Source organism: Orycteropus afer, unplaced genomic scaffold (assembly GCF_000298275.1).
Source record: "Orycteropus afer afer isolate SDZICR_OR568_19922 unplaced genomic scaffold, OryAfe1.0 scaffold00040, whole genome shotgun sequence".
In the NCBI taxonomy this organism is placed as follows: Eukaryota; Metazoa; Chordata; class Mammalia; order Tubulidentata; family Orycteropodidae; genus Orycteropus; species Orycteropus afer.
Window position 1 is genome coordinate 410,632 of NW_006921627.1, and position 16,348 is coordinate 426,979.

General features: G+C 39.9%; 1 protein-coding gene across 1 annotated transcript in view; it reads left to right on the forward strand.

Annotated features, from left to right (window-relative positions):
- The first annotated feature begins 4,654 nt into the window (after window positions 1-4,654).
- LOC103193864 (aldo-keto reductase family 1 member C23-like protein) overlaps window positions 4,655-16,348 on the forward strand; it is a 71,814-nt gene continuing 60,120 nt past the window's right edge. The window contains exon 1 of the mRNA XM_042780437.1: window positions 4,655-4,738. Coding sequence (XP_042636371.1) covers window positions 4,655-4,738 — 84 coding nt within the window. The remainder of the gene's footprint in view (window positions 4,739-16,348) is intronic.

The following is a 16,348-nucleotide window of genomic DNA, read 5'->3' on the forward strand; positions in this document are numbered from 1 at the left end:
AGAAAATACTAGCAGCAAACACCAAATATGGGGGAAAACTCAGAAAGTTATCACTCTTAAAATTTCCAGTGCCCAACAACAAAAAAAAACACGCACACAAGACACCCAAAGGAAAGAGAATTGATGATCCACCAAATGAACATGATGAAGGAAGTGAAACTCTGTTGTTGTTGCTGTTAAGTGCCGTCGAGTCGTTTCCGACTCATAGCGACCCCATACACAGCAGAACGAAACACTGCCCAATCCCGCGCCAGCCCCATAATCCCTGCTATACTTGATCCCATCATCGCAGCCACTGTATCAATCCATCTCGTTGAAGGCCTCCCCCTCTTTCGTCGACCCTCCACCCTACCAAGCATGACATCCTTCTCCAGGGAATGGTCCCTTCTTACAACATGACCAAAATAGGTGAGACAAAGTCTGGCCATTCTTGCTTCCAAGGAGCATTCTGGCTGCACTTCCTCCAGGACAGATCTGTTAGTTCTTTTAGCAGTCCACGGTACTTTCAGCATTCTTCGCCAGCACCACAACTCAAAAGCATCAACTCTTCTTCGGTCTTCCTTATTCATTGTCCAGCTCTCACATGCATACCAGGCGATTGGAAATATCATGGCTTGTGTCAGGCGCACCTTAGTCCTCAGTGAGATATCCTTGCTCCTCAGCACTTGAAACAGTTCCTTTGCAGTTGACTTTCCCAATGCTACACGTCGTCCAATGTCCTGACTGCTGCTTCCGTTGGCATCGATTGTAGAACCAAGCAACGTGAATTCTTTGACAACCTCAATCTTCTCTCCATTTATTGTGATGCTGCTCATTGGTCCAGTTGAGAGGATTTTTGTTTTATGTTGAGATGTAATCCATACTGCAGACTGTATTCTTCAACCTTCATCAGTAGGTGCCTTAAGTCATCCTCACTTTCAGCAAGCAAAGTTGTATCATCTGCATATCTCAGGTTGTTAATGATTCTTCCTCCAATCCTGATACCATGTTTTTCTTCATATAGTCCAGCTTCTCGGAGAAAGGGATAAAACCCAGTCACTAGTGCTCAGATGGCTCCCTTGTTACCCTCCCGAGAGGGACCGGGTCTCCAGGAGCAAGGTAAGCACGGGCGTAGCACAGAGTAGCAGGCCAGAAGAGCAGGAGAAAGGGGTAAAACCCAGTCACTAGTGCTCAGACGGCTCCCTTGTTACCCTCCCGAGAGGGACCGGGTCTCCGGGAGCAAGGTAAGCACGGGCGTAGCACAGAGTAGCAGGCCGGGAGAGCAGGAGAAAGGGGTAAAACCCAGGGATCCAAAGAGAAGAGCAATCAGCCAAAGGGATTAGGTAAGGAGGGGAAACTCAGGGATACCCAAAGAAGCAGGCCAGAAGAGCAGGAGAAAGGGGATTAAAAGACAGGAAGTGAAACTCTAGAAGGCTGAATAATGAAAAGAATGGAAAAATATAATACAACATTAAACATAAAGAAAACATAGACACAGATATAAAAGTAATAAGGAAAACAATACAAGTGCAAAATAAGAACAAAAGAAAAAAAAGAGAAAGAAACCAAACAAAAATATGTCTCAGTTCTCTTGTGCTGCTGTACCAGACAAACCACAAGTTGAAGGCTTTCACAAACAGGAATTTATTCTCTTACAGTTTAGGAGGCTGCAATCCAAATGCAGAGTGCCAGCTCTAGGGGCTGGGTGAAGGCTCCTTGACCTTGGGTTTCAACTGTGCCTCTTGTTCTAGGCCCACTGGAGCTGGGGGTATCTCCTAACTCACATACCTGCAGGTGGCTGAGGGTGATGAACCCAAGGTCAACAGGTAAATTGGCACAATCCCAAGAGCAGTACACAGTACATCAGGCCACTGGTTCAAGTGCAGAAACTGGAGATGAAGACTTGGCCAAATGCAGGATCCAAATGTGTAAAAACTCAAGACCTTTCCCAAAGCTGCTCCATACATACTGGAAGCAGGCCACACCCCAAGGGCAGCGCTCCTTCAGCTGGTTAACTGCTCACAGCAGATTTCACCATGGAGGTGATTCCAATCTCATCATGGGAAATAACAACAACCAGCTGCCAAAATCACAGCCCACCCAGATTGACACACAACCTTAACTACCGCATCTAGAGAAGACATTTCAAGTATAATGGGTTGATTAGCCCAAGCACGTGGCAAAATTGCTGTCTGCTAAGCCCACACTGGATGAGTACCAAACAGATGTTAAAGCGTTTGAGTCACAGATGAGTACTTTAGCATTTATCTTTTGAGAATCTGATAATTTTTCTTATACATTAAATAAGTCCCTTTTCCAATGAAGATGTTTATCCATTGTCATAACAATGTGTGTCACCTGATGCTTTCACTTATTCTATGGTTTCAATTGGCCTTCAATATCCTCCTTAAGCCCTGAGAGTCTGGAAGTCACACTCCAATATTTCATTTCTCCTGGAACCATGGCAGCATGGGAGGAAGAGTTTGTATCTCTGAAAATGGAGGAAGGGGAGAAACACAGAAAGTGAGGAAGTAACCAAGATATTTCTCGACACCTATGCATAGGACTAAGCATCATTCTGCCAACAGAATCACTACAGTTAGTTTTTATGCAGTGTATAGGAAATTTGAGCTTCATTAAAAAAAAAAAAAATCAGAAAAGAAGTAGGCATCACTATTGAAGGTTGTTGAGAGCTAATGTAGATTACCAGGTGTGGTGTGCGGAAGCAAGTAATTCTGATCCTAAGGCCAGACTATTCCAACAGATATTTTGACAAATTCTGGCATATCCACATAAGCCAGTTGAAAGGCACCAAAAACTGGATGCTTTCAGAACATATATCCAAAGACTGTCAAACAAAATTCCGAGATCAAGAGAGAAAAGCGATGGTGGCAATGTCCAGGAAATCAACCCAGGTCATTGCCAGGAAACTTCTGAAATTCAAATTTTATATCAAATTGGAGAGTCTAAACAGAAGCTTAATTATGGATGATGAGTTTCTTAGTCTTTTTTGTGAAGAACCACAAGTAGCAAGGTCTATGTCAGGTGGAAAAAGCAGTTTGGGATAAAAGTTTAGAATGTTGGGCATCTGCTAAGAAACTCCGTTGTATTCAGTTACACAATGGCACATATTTTCTCTATATACCAGTAAACACTTCGCTGTGACTGAAAGTATGATATGTTGTAATTTTAGAAAGCTTTGAGAAGTATCAATAGGAGAATAGAAGATCACCCATAGTCCCACTATTCTGAGATAATTACTATTCACAGTTTAGGGCCTTGCCCTCTCTAATGTATAATCTCTTATCATATGACATTATTCTGTATAAATAATACATACTCTGCTATTGTAATCAACATATTAATATCCTTTTATTCTAAATTGTTTGATTTTTCCTATGTTCACTGTGAAGGCACTGTGGGGGTGCAGTGGTTAAGGCTGCTAACTAGAAGGTTCTGACCCACGAGGCGCTTCACAGGAGAAAGATTGGGCAATCTGCTTCCATAAGATTTACAGCCCTGGAAACTATGAGGTAGTCCTACTCTGTCCTATAGGGTTGCTATGAGTTAGAATCAACTCAGTGGCAGTGGGTTTTTTGAAAATACAATGCCTATGCTAAATTTTTAAGTTTTGTAATATTCCATTACCTCAGTGCATCAAAGTTTATCTAACTTTTTCCAAATTCATACTAATTTCAGTTGATCCAAGTTTTTTTCTTTTGTGAATAATGAAGAATAAGATCATACATTATATATTTTTCTTCATGTTTGGCTAGTTACTTTGTGATAACATTCTAAAAGTTATATAACTGAATAAACTCTAGGGTTCTAGTTGTTCATTGCAGACTGAAGTCCAAAACCTGTTAATTATTTATGCTCCAAAAAGTACCATGGCAGACTGCCTTTCTGGTTGAAGGTTTACCAAGACTGAACGTTCTTATTTCAGAGGAAAGATAATTTGTTGATGGAAAAAGTAAAAATGATAGTTTTTCTTTTAGTTTTTACTTTTGATTATTTATTGAAGGTTGACTTTTTGAAAAGTACTCATAAGTCACTTTTTTAAACAGATTGTGTGTAGTGTGTGAAATATGTAACTTTCAAACAGCATGATCAAGCAGGAGCTTCACTATGAGCAAAAAAAAAAAACAAGAAAATTACTATCTGGGGGATCTAGTCTACCAAATGGTCAATATTTATTCAATAAATATCTTCCACAAACTTAGGGTAATGTGTGATAGATTCTAAAGAGACAATTGACTAAGCCAACTTGTTTTATTTACCATTACAAAATAGTTTACTTAAGAATTTTCATTGGGAAAAGAAAAGGACACAGGGATACGGTAGGGAGGATGTAGTAATAGAGCTGTTACATTGTGGGATTGTTATCAGTGTCACAAAACAAAATGTGTATGAAGTGTGAATGGAAAACAATTCTGCTCTGTAAAATTTCACCCAAATTACAAAAACTTTAAAAAAAAAAAAGGTTTTCTTTGAAACAATAGTAAGTGATGTTGGGGCAATTCCACCCTCTCTCCATGGCTTCAACTTACATGCCATTTGTTAACAATTAATCAGTGTAGTGGATTATTAGCTTTCAGTTGCTTATAACTGTGGTGAAAACAGAGGTTAAAAAAAAAAAAAAGTGAAGTACCCTTAGCTAGAACAGTGATAGAAGATGGATCTCAAACATCTGTGCATGAAACTTAATGATGAACACGTAATTCCTGTCCTGGGACTTGGCACTTCTGAATCAGAAGAGGTAACAAGAGGGGCTTTGGGGCTCAGGGTTCAAATGTTAACAATGCTAGGATGAGTGGGAGCCAACATGGGTTGTCACAATCCTAGTTCCTGTGTGACTCTGAGAAACTCACTGGGGTCTCAGTTTCACACACCAAAAAAATGCAACTACTGCCATGGAGTCGGATCTGACTCATAGTGACCCCCTCCTTGGGTTTCTGAGGAGGTAGCACTATGGAAGTAAATTGCCCAACCTTCCTTCCAAGGAGTGACTGGTGGGTTTGAACCACCAGCCTTCTGGTTAGCAGTCTAATGGCTTAGGCACTATGCTACCAGGTTACAGATATTCCAGGGGTAAAGTGAGAATTTAGACAAGCTTCACTTAGTGCTTCTGAGTGTGATGTGTGGTCACCTACAGATTATTCTGGGCATTAGTTTTTCTTTCTGTTTTCATTGATGTACAGCTTATCAGAAGAGATAAACCTCATCAACTTGTCAGCTACCTTGCATTGAGACTGACTGCAAAGGGAAAGGTTTTTCTGTATAGTTCTATAATCAAGAAATCTTTTCTTGTACCAAGGAGACATGATTAGGGCAATCTTTGAGGTAAAGGGTTCTGGAAGTGAAAGTATGTGAGGAATCATGGGAAACAATTGTAATTATCATGCTAACTGCCAGGCAATAAATGGTACACCTGGATAGAACCTAGTTTCCATTATATGTCTCTCACTGACAGAAAACTCATCCTGAAAGGAAATATGACATCTTTTTAGGGGTAAAGGAGCTCTGGTAGGGTAGTGTTTAAGGCATTTGAATGAATCCAGAAGGGTGGTGGTTCAAACCCCACAGCCACTCCTCAGAAGGAAGGTTGGGCAATGTATTTCTGTAGAGATACCGCCTCAGAAACCCAAGGAGGGGTCGCTATGAGTTGGATCCGACTCGATGGCATTGAGTTTGGGTTTTTTTAGGGATAAAGCTACTACATTTCAAGAGCAAGTCTTCAATTCTTGTTACTTTAGTTTTGAAGTAAACAGGTAGAATTGGTCTCCTTACATGAGAGAGTGCATAGTGCATAGGCCACTCTATAGGGAACCAGATAATCTTCATTCCAAATTTGTCTTGCAAACCACTTAGCTGTCTGATAAGGGACTATTGACTGAGCTTTTGAGTCTCACTTTTCTCACCTATAGTATGTTGTTGTTGTTATGTGCCGTCAAGTCGGACCCAACTCATAGCGACCCCTCTTTGGGTTTCTGAGGTGGTATCACTATGGAAGTAGATTGCCCAACCTTCCTTCTGAGAAGTGGCTGATGGGTTAGAACTGCCAGCCTTCGGGTTAGCAGTCAAGTGCCTTAGGCACTATGCTACCAGAGCTCCTATAGTATTTGGAAGGAAATATTCAAGAGACATTATGAAGAACAGGTGACAGGGCTTGTCTACTTAGTAGTGCAAAAGAGGATGGAGAAGAGGGAAGGTTCAAGGGTAGCACTAAGGCTTCAGGGTTGGGAACATCCTCATGCTGGTACACCCAAAGAAAGAGCATGGCACGGAGCCATCAGAGGGGAGTAAGGACTGAGTATCTAGTTCCTGGTAATTAGGTAGAGAAAAAAAGCTCTGAAATACTTTAAAAGACATGAGAAATATTTTGCTTCATTTTCCTTTTTTCCCTTATCAAGTGTACTTTACAAGTTTTCTGTAATTTTTGATAGACCAATCATTTTAAATTTCACTTTTATTACATCTTCCCTAATTGAGTTGGTGCTGGCTATCAGGGCAGACATCTACTTTACTAATCCATTAAGGCCACAGTTAATTTCTTCTATATGAATCTGAATTTTAGACTACACATAATACTCCTAACATTTTGCTCTGGTGCACAAATAGAGTGGCTGTGTAGAAAATAATAAAGTAGAGGAGTGGCTTACGATGGTGACTTAGAAACACTCCATAATGACTCCTGACAACAAAGGCTCAAGAAAGCAAATAAAATAGACAAAAAAAATAATGACTTCATATCTCAAAACATCAAATGCAGAGTTGAGGAAAACAGATTGAGTACTGATTGAAAGGAGAAACAGAATGAGGCCAGCCAGAAAACGGAGAATTGTGCATTCACCATGCCCTTCCAGCTGGTGCAGTACAGCTTGGCCATTTTAAAATGGCATTAAGCAATAAACTGGAGGGATGGACCCAGGAAAACAACCACAATGAGAACATAGCTGGTGGCAGAAATTCTGTGCAAACAAGCCCAGAAAGAAACAAGGTGGGCAGGGCATGGATAGGGACAAGGTACCCCAAAGAGTGTAAGTACAGAAACTAAGAATCTTTGAAGCCAGAGTACTACAGGGAAGAGCTTCTAGACTCAAGTGAAGGAGGCTGAATTGTCAGAGCCTAAGGGAAGATGACAAATAGACTGGGAAAGCATATTTGTAGGGGAGCAAAGAGAAGAACACAGGGCAGGTGTGAGCTCCAGCCACTCTGGTGAGTGCAAGAAAGGAAGCAGCTAGGAATTAGTGCAAGGACTGCTCATCAATGGTGGTGCTTGGCATTTAGATGGGAGACACCCAGCAAAAGCCAATCATCAGAGTAACAACTAGAAGTTGCCCACCACACAGAATTGGCCTGATGCAACACATTACCCCATCCTATCCCTGCAGGTTCTCCTTCACTCCTTTCACTTCCTAGATGTGCCTGCCATCAGCACCAATGCACATCAGCCCCACCCCATCCCATCACCTAGCTGTAACCTAGTCCTACCCCACATCCCTCCCTGAGTACAGATGGCCAAACCAACACAGGCAAGCTTAGACCTGCTGCACACCCCTCCTTGAGGAGAAGACAAGCCATGCTGACACCACAAGTCTAGCTCCCCTCTTTGCCCTCCTTGAGATACAAACTATCTGTGCAAACACCGACAAGCCCCACTTCACCTCTTACCCCATTCCAATCACACAAATCTCTGGCCCTTCCCCTACCTGCCCACAGATCCCTCCCAGCTGAGCAGAACTAAGTGCTTTGCTCAGCCAAACATGCTCCAGTCACTTACTGGAACTCTGTGCCCTGCCCTGCTGATCCCTCCCTGGCTGTGCACGTCTCCACAACCTATCCTGCCCACCGCTCCCTGTCCCTCATTCTGTGCTTCAGAGGTTACACTAACAGCTCCTGGCAATGCAGAAGAAACTTTGTATCCCTCAAGAACTATGAAAGGACCTTGACCAAGTACACCTAATGCCACACATCATGGAAAGGTCCTGTTCACATCACGAGTCAATCCTTGAAGAGAAGTCGTACATACCCAACAACATAAGATAACAGTGTGTGTGTGACCCACCGCAGCCACTAGTGAGAAGAAAGCACACTCAGCAACCAACAGCACCAAACCCATGCATAAACCAACCAACCATCATCATCACAGTTATACACGGACCAATACCACAAAACAACATCAATTAAAACAATACAAAGGAAGGTTACATTATTGTTGTTAGGACCCATCGAGTTTACTCCAACTCTTGGTGACCCTATGTATAAGAGAATGAAACACTGCCTAGTTGTGTGCAATCCTCACAATCCTTGCTATACTTGAGCCCATATTTGCAGCCACTATGCCAATCCATCTTGTTAAGGGTCTTCCACTTTTTGCTGACTCTTTACCAAGCATGATATCTTTCTGCAGGGAATGGTCCCTTCTAACAACATGCCCAAAGTAGGTGAAACAAAGTCTGTCCATTCTCCCTTCCAAGGGGCATTCAGGCTGTATTTCTTCCAGGATAGATTTGTTCATTCTTTTGGCAGCCCAGGATATTTTCAGAATTCTTCAACAACACCATAATCCAAAAGCATCAACTCTTCTTTGATCTTCTTTATTCATTGTCCAGCTTTCACATGTGTATGAAGCCACTAAAAATAACCTGGCTTGCATTAGGAGCATCTTAGCCTTCAAAGTGACATCTTTGCTCCTTAAACTTGAAAGAGGTCTTTTGTAGCAGATTTGCCCAGTGCAATATATCTGACTTCTTGATGAATGGTTCCTGGGAAGTGAAATGAACTCCCTGATAACTTCAAACTTTCTTCAATCACATTTACCATGATGTGGCTTATTGGTCCGACTGTGAGGATTTTTGTTTTCTTTTTGTTGAACTATAATCCATACTGAAGACTGCAGTCTTTGATGATCATCAATAAGTGCTCAAAGTCATCTTCATTTTTAGCAAGCACGGTTGTGTCATCAGCATGTTATGGGTTATCTTCCTCCAATACTGATACCATGTTCTTTTTCATACAGTCCAGGTTCTTGGACTATTTGCTCAGCATACAGATTGAAGTAAGTATGGTGAAAGGATACAGCCTTGACACACACACTTCCTGATTTTAAACCATGCAGTATTCCCTTGGTTCTATTCAAGCAACAGGCTCTTGACCTATGTATAGGTTCCTGATGACCATAATTAAGTGTTCTGGAATTCCCGTTCTTTGCAATGTTACTCCATAATTTGTTATGATCCACACAGTCAAATCCTTTTGCATAGTCAATAAAACCCAGGTAAACATCTTTCTGGTATTTTTGGCTTTCAGCCAAGATCATCTGACATCAGCAATGATGTTCCTCATTCCACATCCTCTTCTGAATCTGGCTTGAATTTCTGGAAGTTCCATGTCAATATACTGCTCCAACCATTTTTTAATTACCTTCAGCAAAATTTTACTTGTGTGTGATATTGTTTGATAATTTTCACATTCTATTGTATCACCTTTCTTTGGAATGGACATCAATATGTGTCTCTGTCAGTCAGTGGACCAGGTATCTATCTTCCAAATTTCTTGGCATAGAGGAGTAAATGCCTCCAGCACTGTACCCATTTGCTGAAACATCTCAATGGGTATTCCTTCAATTCTTGGAGGCTTGTTTTTTCTCCAGTTCCTTCAGTGCAATTTGGACTTCTTTCAGTACCATTAGTTCTTGATCTTATGCTACCTCCTGAAATAGCTCAACATCAATTATTTTTGGTACAGTGACTCTATTCTTCCCATCTTCTTTTGATGCTTCTTGCATCATTCAGTATTTTTCCCATAGAATCCTTCAATATTGCAACTTGAGACTTGAGTTTGTTCTTCAGTTCTTTCTGCTTGAGAAATACCAAGGAATTCTTCCCTTTTGGTTTTCTAACTCCAGACCTTTACACATTTATTTTGTTTCTAAAACTTTTATTGTGATTTGGGTGGAAATTTACAGAGCAAATTCATCTTCCACACAGCAGTTTATACACATTTTGTCCCATGACATCAACTGCAATTCCCTACAATGTAACAGCTCTCTTCCCACTTCCTCTTTGTAGTTACCTCTTCCCTGTGTCCTTCTCTCTCATGCATTCCCACCCCCAGAGCTGTCTTCCTGTGCAAACACTACCCTTCTGTTCACCCATGATTGATCACTCCAAGTAGTATATCTACCTGATGTAAATGTTCACCCCATATGCCTGTCTATTGTTTGGCTGGAAGCCACAGAAGTGAGTTCAGTCCCAGACCTGAAGGGTAGCTAGGGGCCAGAGTTTCAGGGGTCTCACCAGGCTCTTTCAGACCAGCAGAAAACCTGGTTCTTTTTTTTTTTTTTTTTAATGATTTCGAGTTTTGTTCCACATTGTTCTCCCTCTCTATCCTGGATCTCCTACATAGAAACCCCTCCAAGTGGTTTACGTGGTAGCCTGGTACCATCTAGTTCTTCTGGTCTCATAGTCATATAGGCTGAGGATCACATGGTGTACCAGTAGCTTGGACTAATTGTTTCCATGTGTCTTTGGTTTTCCTTGATTCTTCTTTGTTCTAGAAGAGGAGAACCCCCCCCCCCATCATTGCATCTAGATGGCCACTTGCAAGCTTTTAATATCCCAGTCACTACTCATGAACAGGCTATAGAACGATATTTTTGTGTAATATGTTATCTTTTGTAGTATGTATCTTTGTAATACTATGCTTTGTCTTCTTAAGCTGCCCTTTGAAATCTCCTGTTAAGCTCTTTTATCTCATCATTTCTTCCATTCACTTTAGCTACTCTTCATTCAAGAGCAAGTTTCAGAGTCTCTTCTGATAACCATTTTTGTGTCTTCCTCTTTTCCTGCCTTTTTAATGACTGTTTGCTTTCTTTCATGTATTTCTTCATGTTCTTGATGTCATTCCACACATCTGCTTTTTGGTCATTGGTGTTAAATGCATCAAATCTATTCTTCAGATGACTTCTAAAATCAGATGGGATTAACCAAGGTCATATTTTGGCTCTCATAGATTTGTTTTAATTTTGTTAGCTTTTTTAATTTTCCTTTTGTTTCTTTGCATTTTTTTTTAAACTGTGATTTGAGTGAAAGTTTACAGAGCAAATTCACTTTCCATACAGCAGTTTATATACACTTTGTCTCATGACATTGACTACAATTTACCACAATGCAATAGCTCCACTCCTACTTCCTCCCCATAGTACCTCTTCCCTGTGTCCATTCCTCCACACACTCCTGCCTCCTGAACTGGCATACACAGCCCTTCTTTCACCCATGATTGTTCTCTCCAAGGAGTGTATCTATCTCAGGTAAATGTTCAATTCATATGCCTATCTTTTATTTGGTTGGAAGTCATAGGCATGGGTTCAACTCCAGACCTGAAGGGCATCTAGAGGCCATAGTCTCAGTGGTTTCATCAGGCTCTATCAGATCAGCAAATCTGGTCCCTCCTTTTTTTTCCAAATGATTTTGAGTTTTGCTCCGCATTGTTTTCCCTCTCTATCCAGCATCTCTTACATAGATCCCCCTCCGAATGGTTGACAGTGGTAGCCAGGCACCATCTGTTCTTCTGGTCTCATAGTCATATAGCTGTGGATCACATGGTGTACAGTCACTTGGACTAATTATTTCAATGTATCCTTGGTTTTCTTCATTTTTCTTTGCCCTGGATGAGGAGAGACCCATCATTGCATCTAGATGGTTACTTGCAAGCTTTTAAGATCCCAGTCCCTACTCACCAAAGTAGAAGGTGGAACAATGTTTTGTGTAGTATGCTATGCCAGTTGAGCTTGATATCCCCTGCGACTCTGGTCCTGAGCCCACAGGTTCAACTACTCAGTCCCTCTGGGTAGCTGGCTGTGACCAAGAAGTGACTACAAACTTTTCCCTTATCAGCTCTACCTCACACTTGGGAATTCTTGCAGAACATACAAATACACTTGTAGAAACATTGATTGCCAACCCTATACATGGTCTTAGGTACACTCCCCCCTGCACAGACATGCCTACTAGTTCAGGCTGTCCACCCATCTATCCATACATATGCCCACATTTTCCTTCACTAACAACACAGTACTGCATGTGCAAAAGGGTACATCTTTGTTGTCTGCACCTCCCATGCACCTTTATCTTCCTTTTCCTCAATGTCACCATGTTGATCACTCAATTTGATACATTGCCCTTCTCTTCACTCAATCAATACTTATCTCTACCTATCTAACAGTGTTCTCTCCCGTCCCACCTCTGGTAACCAACAAAAAAATTCCCTTCCATATCTAAACCGTTTCTTGACTTTTACAATAATGAACTAATACAGCATTTGTCCTACTGTGATTGACTTATTTCACTCAGCATAATGTCCTCCAACTTCATCCATGTTATGTAGTGTTTTGCAGATTCTACCTTATTCTTTAGTGTAGCATAGTATTCCATTGCAGGTATGTATCACAGTTTGGTTATCTATTCCTCTGTTGATGGCCACCCAGGCTGTTTCCATCTTTTGGCTATTGTAAATAGTGCAGTGATGAACATGGGTGTGCATATGTCTGTTCGTGTCCTGGCTATCACTTCTTTAGGATATATACCTAGTAACGGAATGGTTGGGTCAAATGTTATTTCTAATTCCAATTTTTAAGGAATCCCCATACTGCTTTCCACAGTGATTGTACCATTTTACAGTCCCACCAGCAGTGTATGAGAGTCCCAATCTCTCCACATCCTCACCGGCATTTGTTATGTTCTGTTTTGTTGAACTTTACTACTAGTGCTGGGGCCAGATGGTAACTCATTGTTGCTTTGATTTGCATCCCTCTAATGGCTAATGATCGTGAGCATTTCTTCCCCACCTGAATATCCCCCGTGGTGAAGTGTCTATTCACGTCTTCTGCCCATTTTTTAATTGAATTATTTGTCTTTTTGTTATTGAGGTGTTGGGGTTTTCTATAAATTCTAGAGATAAGTTGCCAAATATTTTTTCCTCAATCTGTAGGGTACTCTTTTGAAGAAGCCTTTGGAAGCACACAAAAATTTAGTTTTTAGAAGGTACCATTCAAATAGTTTCTCTTCTGCTGTTTGTGCATTTTGGGTTATGCTTGATAGTCTATCTATGCCATATATTAGAGCCCCTAATTTGCCCCTAGTGTTTCCTTAAGGAACTCTATAGTTTTAGGTTTCACATTTAAGTCTTTGATCCATCTGGAGTTAGTTTTTGTGTATGGTGTGAGGTACAGATCTTGTTTCCTTTTTCTGCAAATGGATATCCAGTTTTGCCAGCACCATTTGTTAAACATTCTCTTCCCCATTTAATGGATTTTGGCCTTTTGTCAAAAATCAGCTGGCCATAGGTTAATGGATCTATTTCTGGGTTCTCAATTCTATTCCATTGGTCTATGTGTCTGTCATTGTACCAATACTAGGTAGTTTTGACTACTGTGGCTGTACAGTAGGTTTTACTATCCAGCAGTGTTAGACCTCCTACTTTGTTCTTCTTCTTCAATAATGCTTTGCTTATCCAAGATCTCTTTCCTTTCCACATAAAGTTAGTGATTGGTTTTTCTGTATCCTTAAAAAATGTTGATGGGATCTGGATTGAGATTGCATTGAATATATAGATTGCTTTTGGTAGAATTGACATTTTCACGATGTTCAATCTTCCTATCCATGAGCATGGGATGTTCTTCCATTCACATAGATCTCTTATGGTTTCTTGAAGTAGATTTTTAAATAATATTTTTTGTACTGGTCTTTTGTGTCCCTGGTAAGATTTATTCCCAAGTATTTTATGTTTTTTGGTAGCTATTGTAAATGGTATTGATATCCTTATTTCTTTTTCAGCAATCTCTTTGCTGGTGTAGAGGAATCCAACTGATTTTTGGATGTTGATCTTGTATCCTACCACAATGCTAAACCTCTCAATTAGTTCCAGTAGATTTTTGACTGAGTCTCTTGGGTTTTCTAGGTATAGGATCATATCATCAGCAAATAGGGATAGTTTGACTTCTTCCTTACCAATTTGGATGCCTTTGATATCTCTTTCTTGCATTATGGCCCTGGCTAGGACTTCCAGTACAATGTTGAATAGAAGTGGTGATAGAGGGCATCCTTGGCTGGTTCCTGTTCGCAAAGGAAATGGTTTCAGTCTCTCTCCATTGAGAATAATGTTGGCTGTTGGTTTTGCATGTTGTTGTTGTTATGTGCCATTGAATTGGACCTGACTCATAGTGACCCCTCCTTGGGTTTCTGAGGCAGTATCACTATGGAAGTAGATTACCCCTTCTTCCCTCTGAGGAGTGGCTGGTGGGTTTGAACCACCAGTCTTCTGGTTAGCAGTCAAGTGACTTAGCCACTATGCTACCAGAGAGGAATGTCCCTTCCTATTTTGTTGAGAGTTTTGATCAGGAATGGGTGGTGGGTTTTATCAAATGTCCTTTCTGCATCAATTGATAGGATCATGTGACTCTTTTTCTTTGTTTTATTTATGTGGTGGATGATGTTGATTGTTTTTCTAATGTTGAACCATCCTTGAATAGCTCATATACTTGGTCATAATGAAAGATTTTATTGATATGTTGTTGGAGCCTATTGGCTAGGATTTTGTTGAAGATTTTTGCATCTATATTCATGATGGATATTGGTCTGTAGTTTTCCTTTTGAGTGATGTCTTTGCCTGGTTTTGGTATCAAGGTTATGCTTGCTTCATAAAATGAGTTAGGGAAGATTCCATCCTTTTCTATATTTTAGAATAGTTTGAGTAGGGTTGGTGTCAGTTCTTCTCTGAATGTTTTTGTAGAATTCTCCAGTGAAACCGTCTGGGCCAGGGCATTTGCTGGTAATTTTTTGGTGACCTGTTCAATTTCTTCTTTTGTTATGAATCTGTTCAACTTTTCCACATCAGTCTGTGTTAGTTTAGGTAAGTGGTATGCTTCTAGAAATCTGTCCATTTCTTCCAGATTTTGAAATTTGTTGGAGTACAGTTCTTCATTGTTGTTGTTGTTGTTATATCTGGATATTATCCTTTTTTTTCAGTTGCTTCTGTTCTGATGTCACACATTTCATTTCTTATTCATGTTATTTGTGTTTTCTTCCTCTTTTCCTTTGTTAAATTTGCCATTGGTTTGTCAATTTTATTAATTTTTTCAGAAAACCAACTTCTAGTCTTGCTGATTTTTCCTATCGTCTTTTGATTTTCTATTTCATTGATTTCTGCTCAAATCTTTAATATTTCCTTTCTTTTGGTAACTGTAGGCTTTTCTTACTGTTTGTTTTCTAATTGTTAGAGATGTTAGCTTAAAGCATTGATTTTGATGTATGCATTCTTTTTTGATGTGTGCTTTTATTGCTATAACTTGGGCTCTGATCACTGCTTTTGCTGTATCCCAAAGATTTTGATATGTTGTTTTTTCTTGTTTGATTCAAGGAATTTTTGAATTACATTTTTTATTTCTTCTCTTACCCAGTCTTTCTTAAGGAAGGTGTTGTTCAGTTTCCATGTGTTTACTCTTTTTCTGTTGATCATCTTATTGTTGATTTCTAGTTTGATAGCATTATGATCTGAGAAGATATTTTGCAGTATTTCAGTGTTTTAAAATTTATTAAGGCTTGCTTTTTGGCCTAGCATATAATCTATCATGGAAAATGTTCCATGTGCACTGGAAAAGAATGTATATTTTGCTACTGTTGGGTGAAGTACTCTGTAGATATCTACAAGCTCAAGTTGGTAGATTGTACTGTTTAGTTCTTCTGTGTCTTTGTTGAGTTTCTTTGTTGCTTCTTTGTTCTTTGTTATTTCATAGTTGTTCTAGGTTTCATTGAAAGTGGTGTATTAAAGTCTCCTACAAGACTGTGGAGTCATCTATTTGCCTTTTCAACTCTTTTAAAGTCTGATTTATGTATTTTGGGGCTCTTTCTTTGGGTCCATAGATATTTATTATTGTTATATCTTCTTGTTCTGTTGATCCTTTAATCATTATATAATGTCCTTCCTTGTCTCGTATGGTGGTTCTTGTCTTAAAGTCAATTTGATCAGAAATTAATATTGCCACTTTTGCTCTTGTACAGTTGCCATTTGCTTGATATAACTTTTTCCAACCTGTGATTTTTAGTCTATTTTTGTCTCTGTCTCTAAGGTGTGTCTTTTGTGGACAGCATATTGATGAGTTTTGTTTTCTTATCCAATCTTCAACTCCCCATCTCTTGAGTGATACATTTAATCCATTAACATTCAATGCAATTATCAACAAGTATGAATTGGTTGCTGTTATTTACTTATGTGGTTTTTCATGGTGTCCCTGGTTTCTTTGTTCCATATTATTTTCTGTGCTGAGCTCATTATATTTATGAATCATGTTATCATTTCCTTTGTTGCT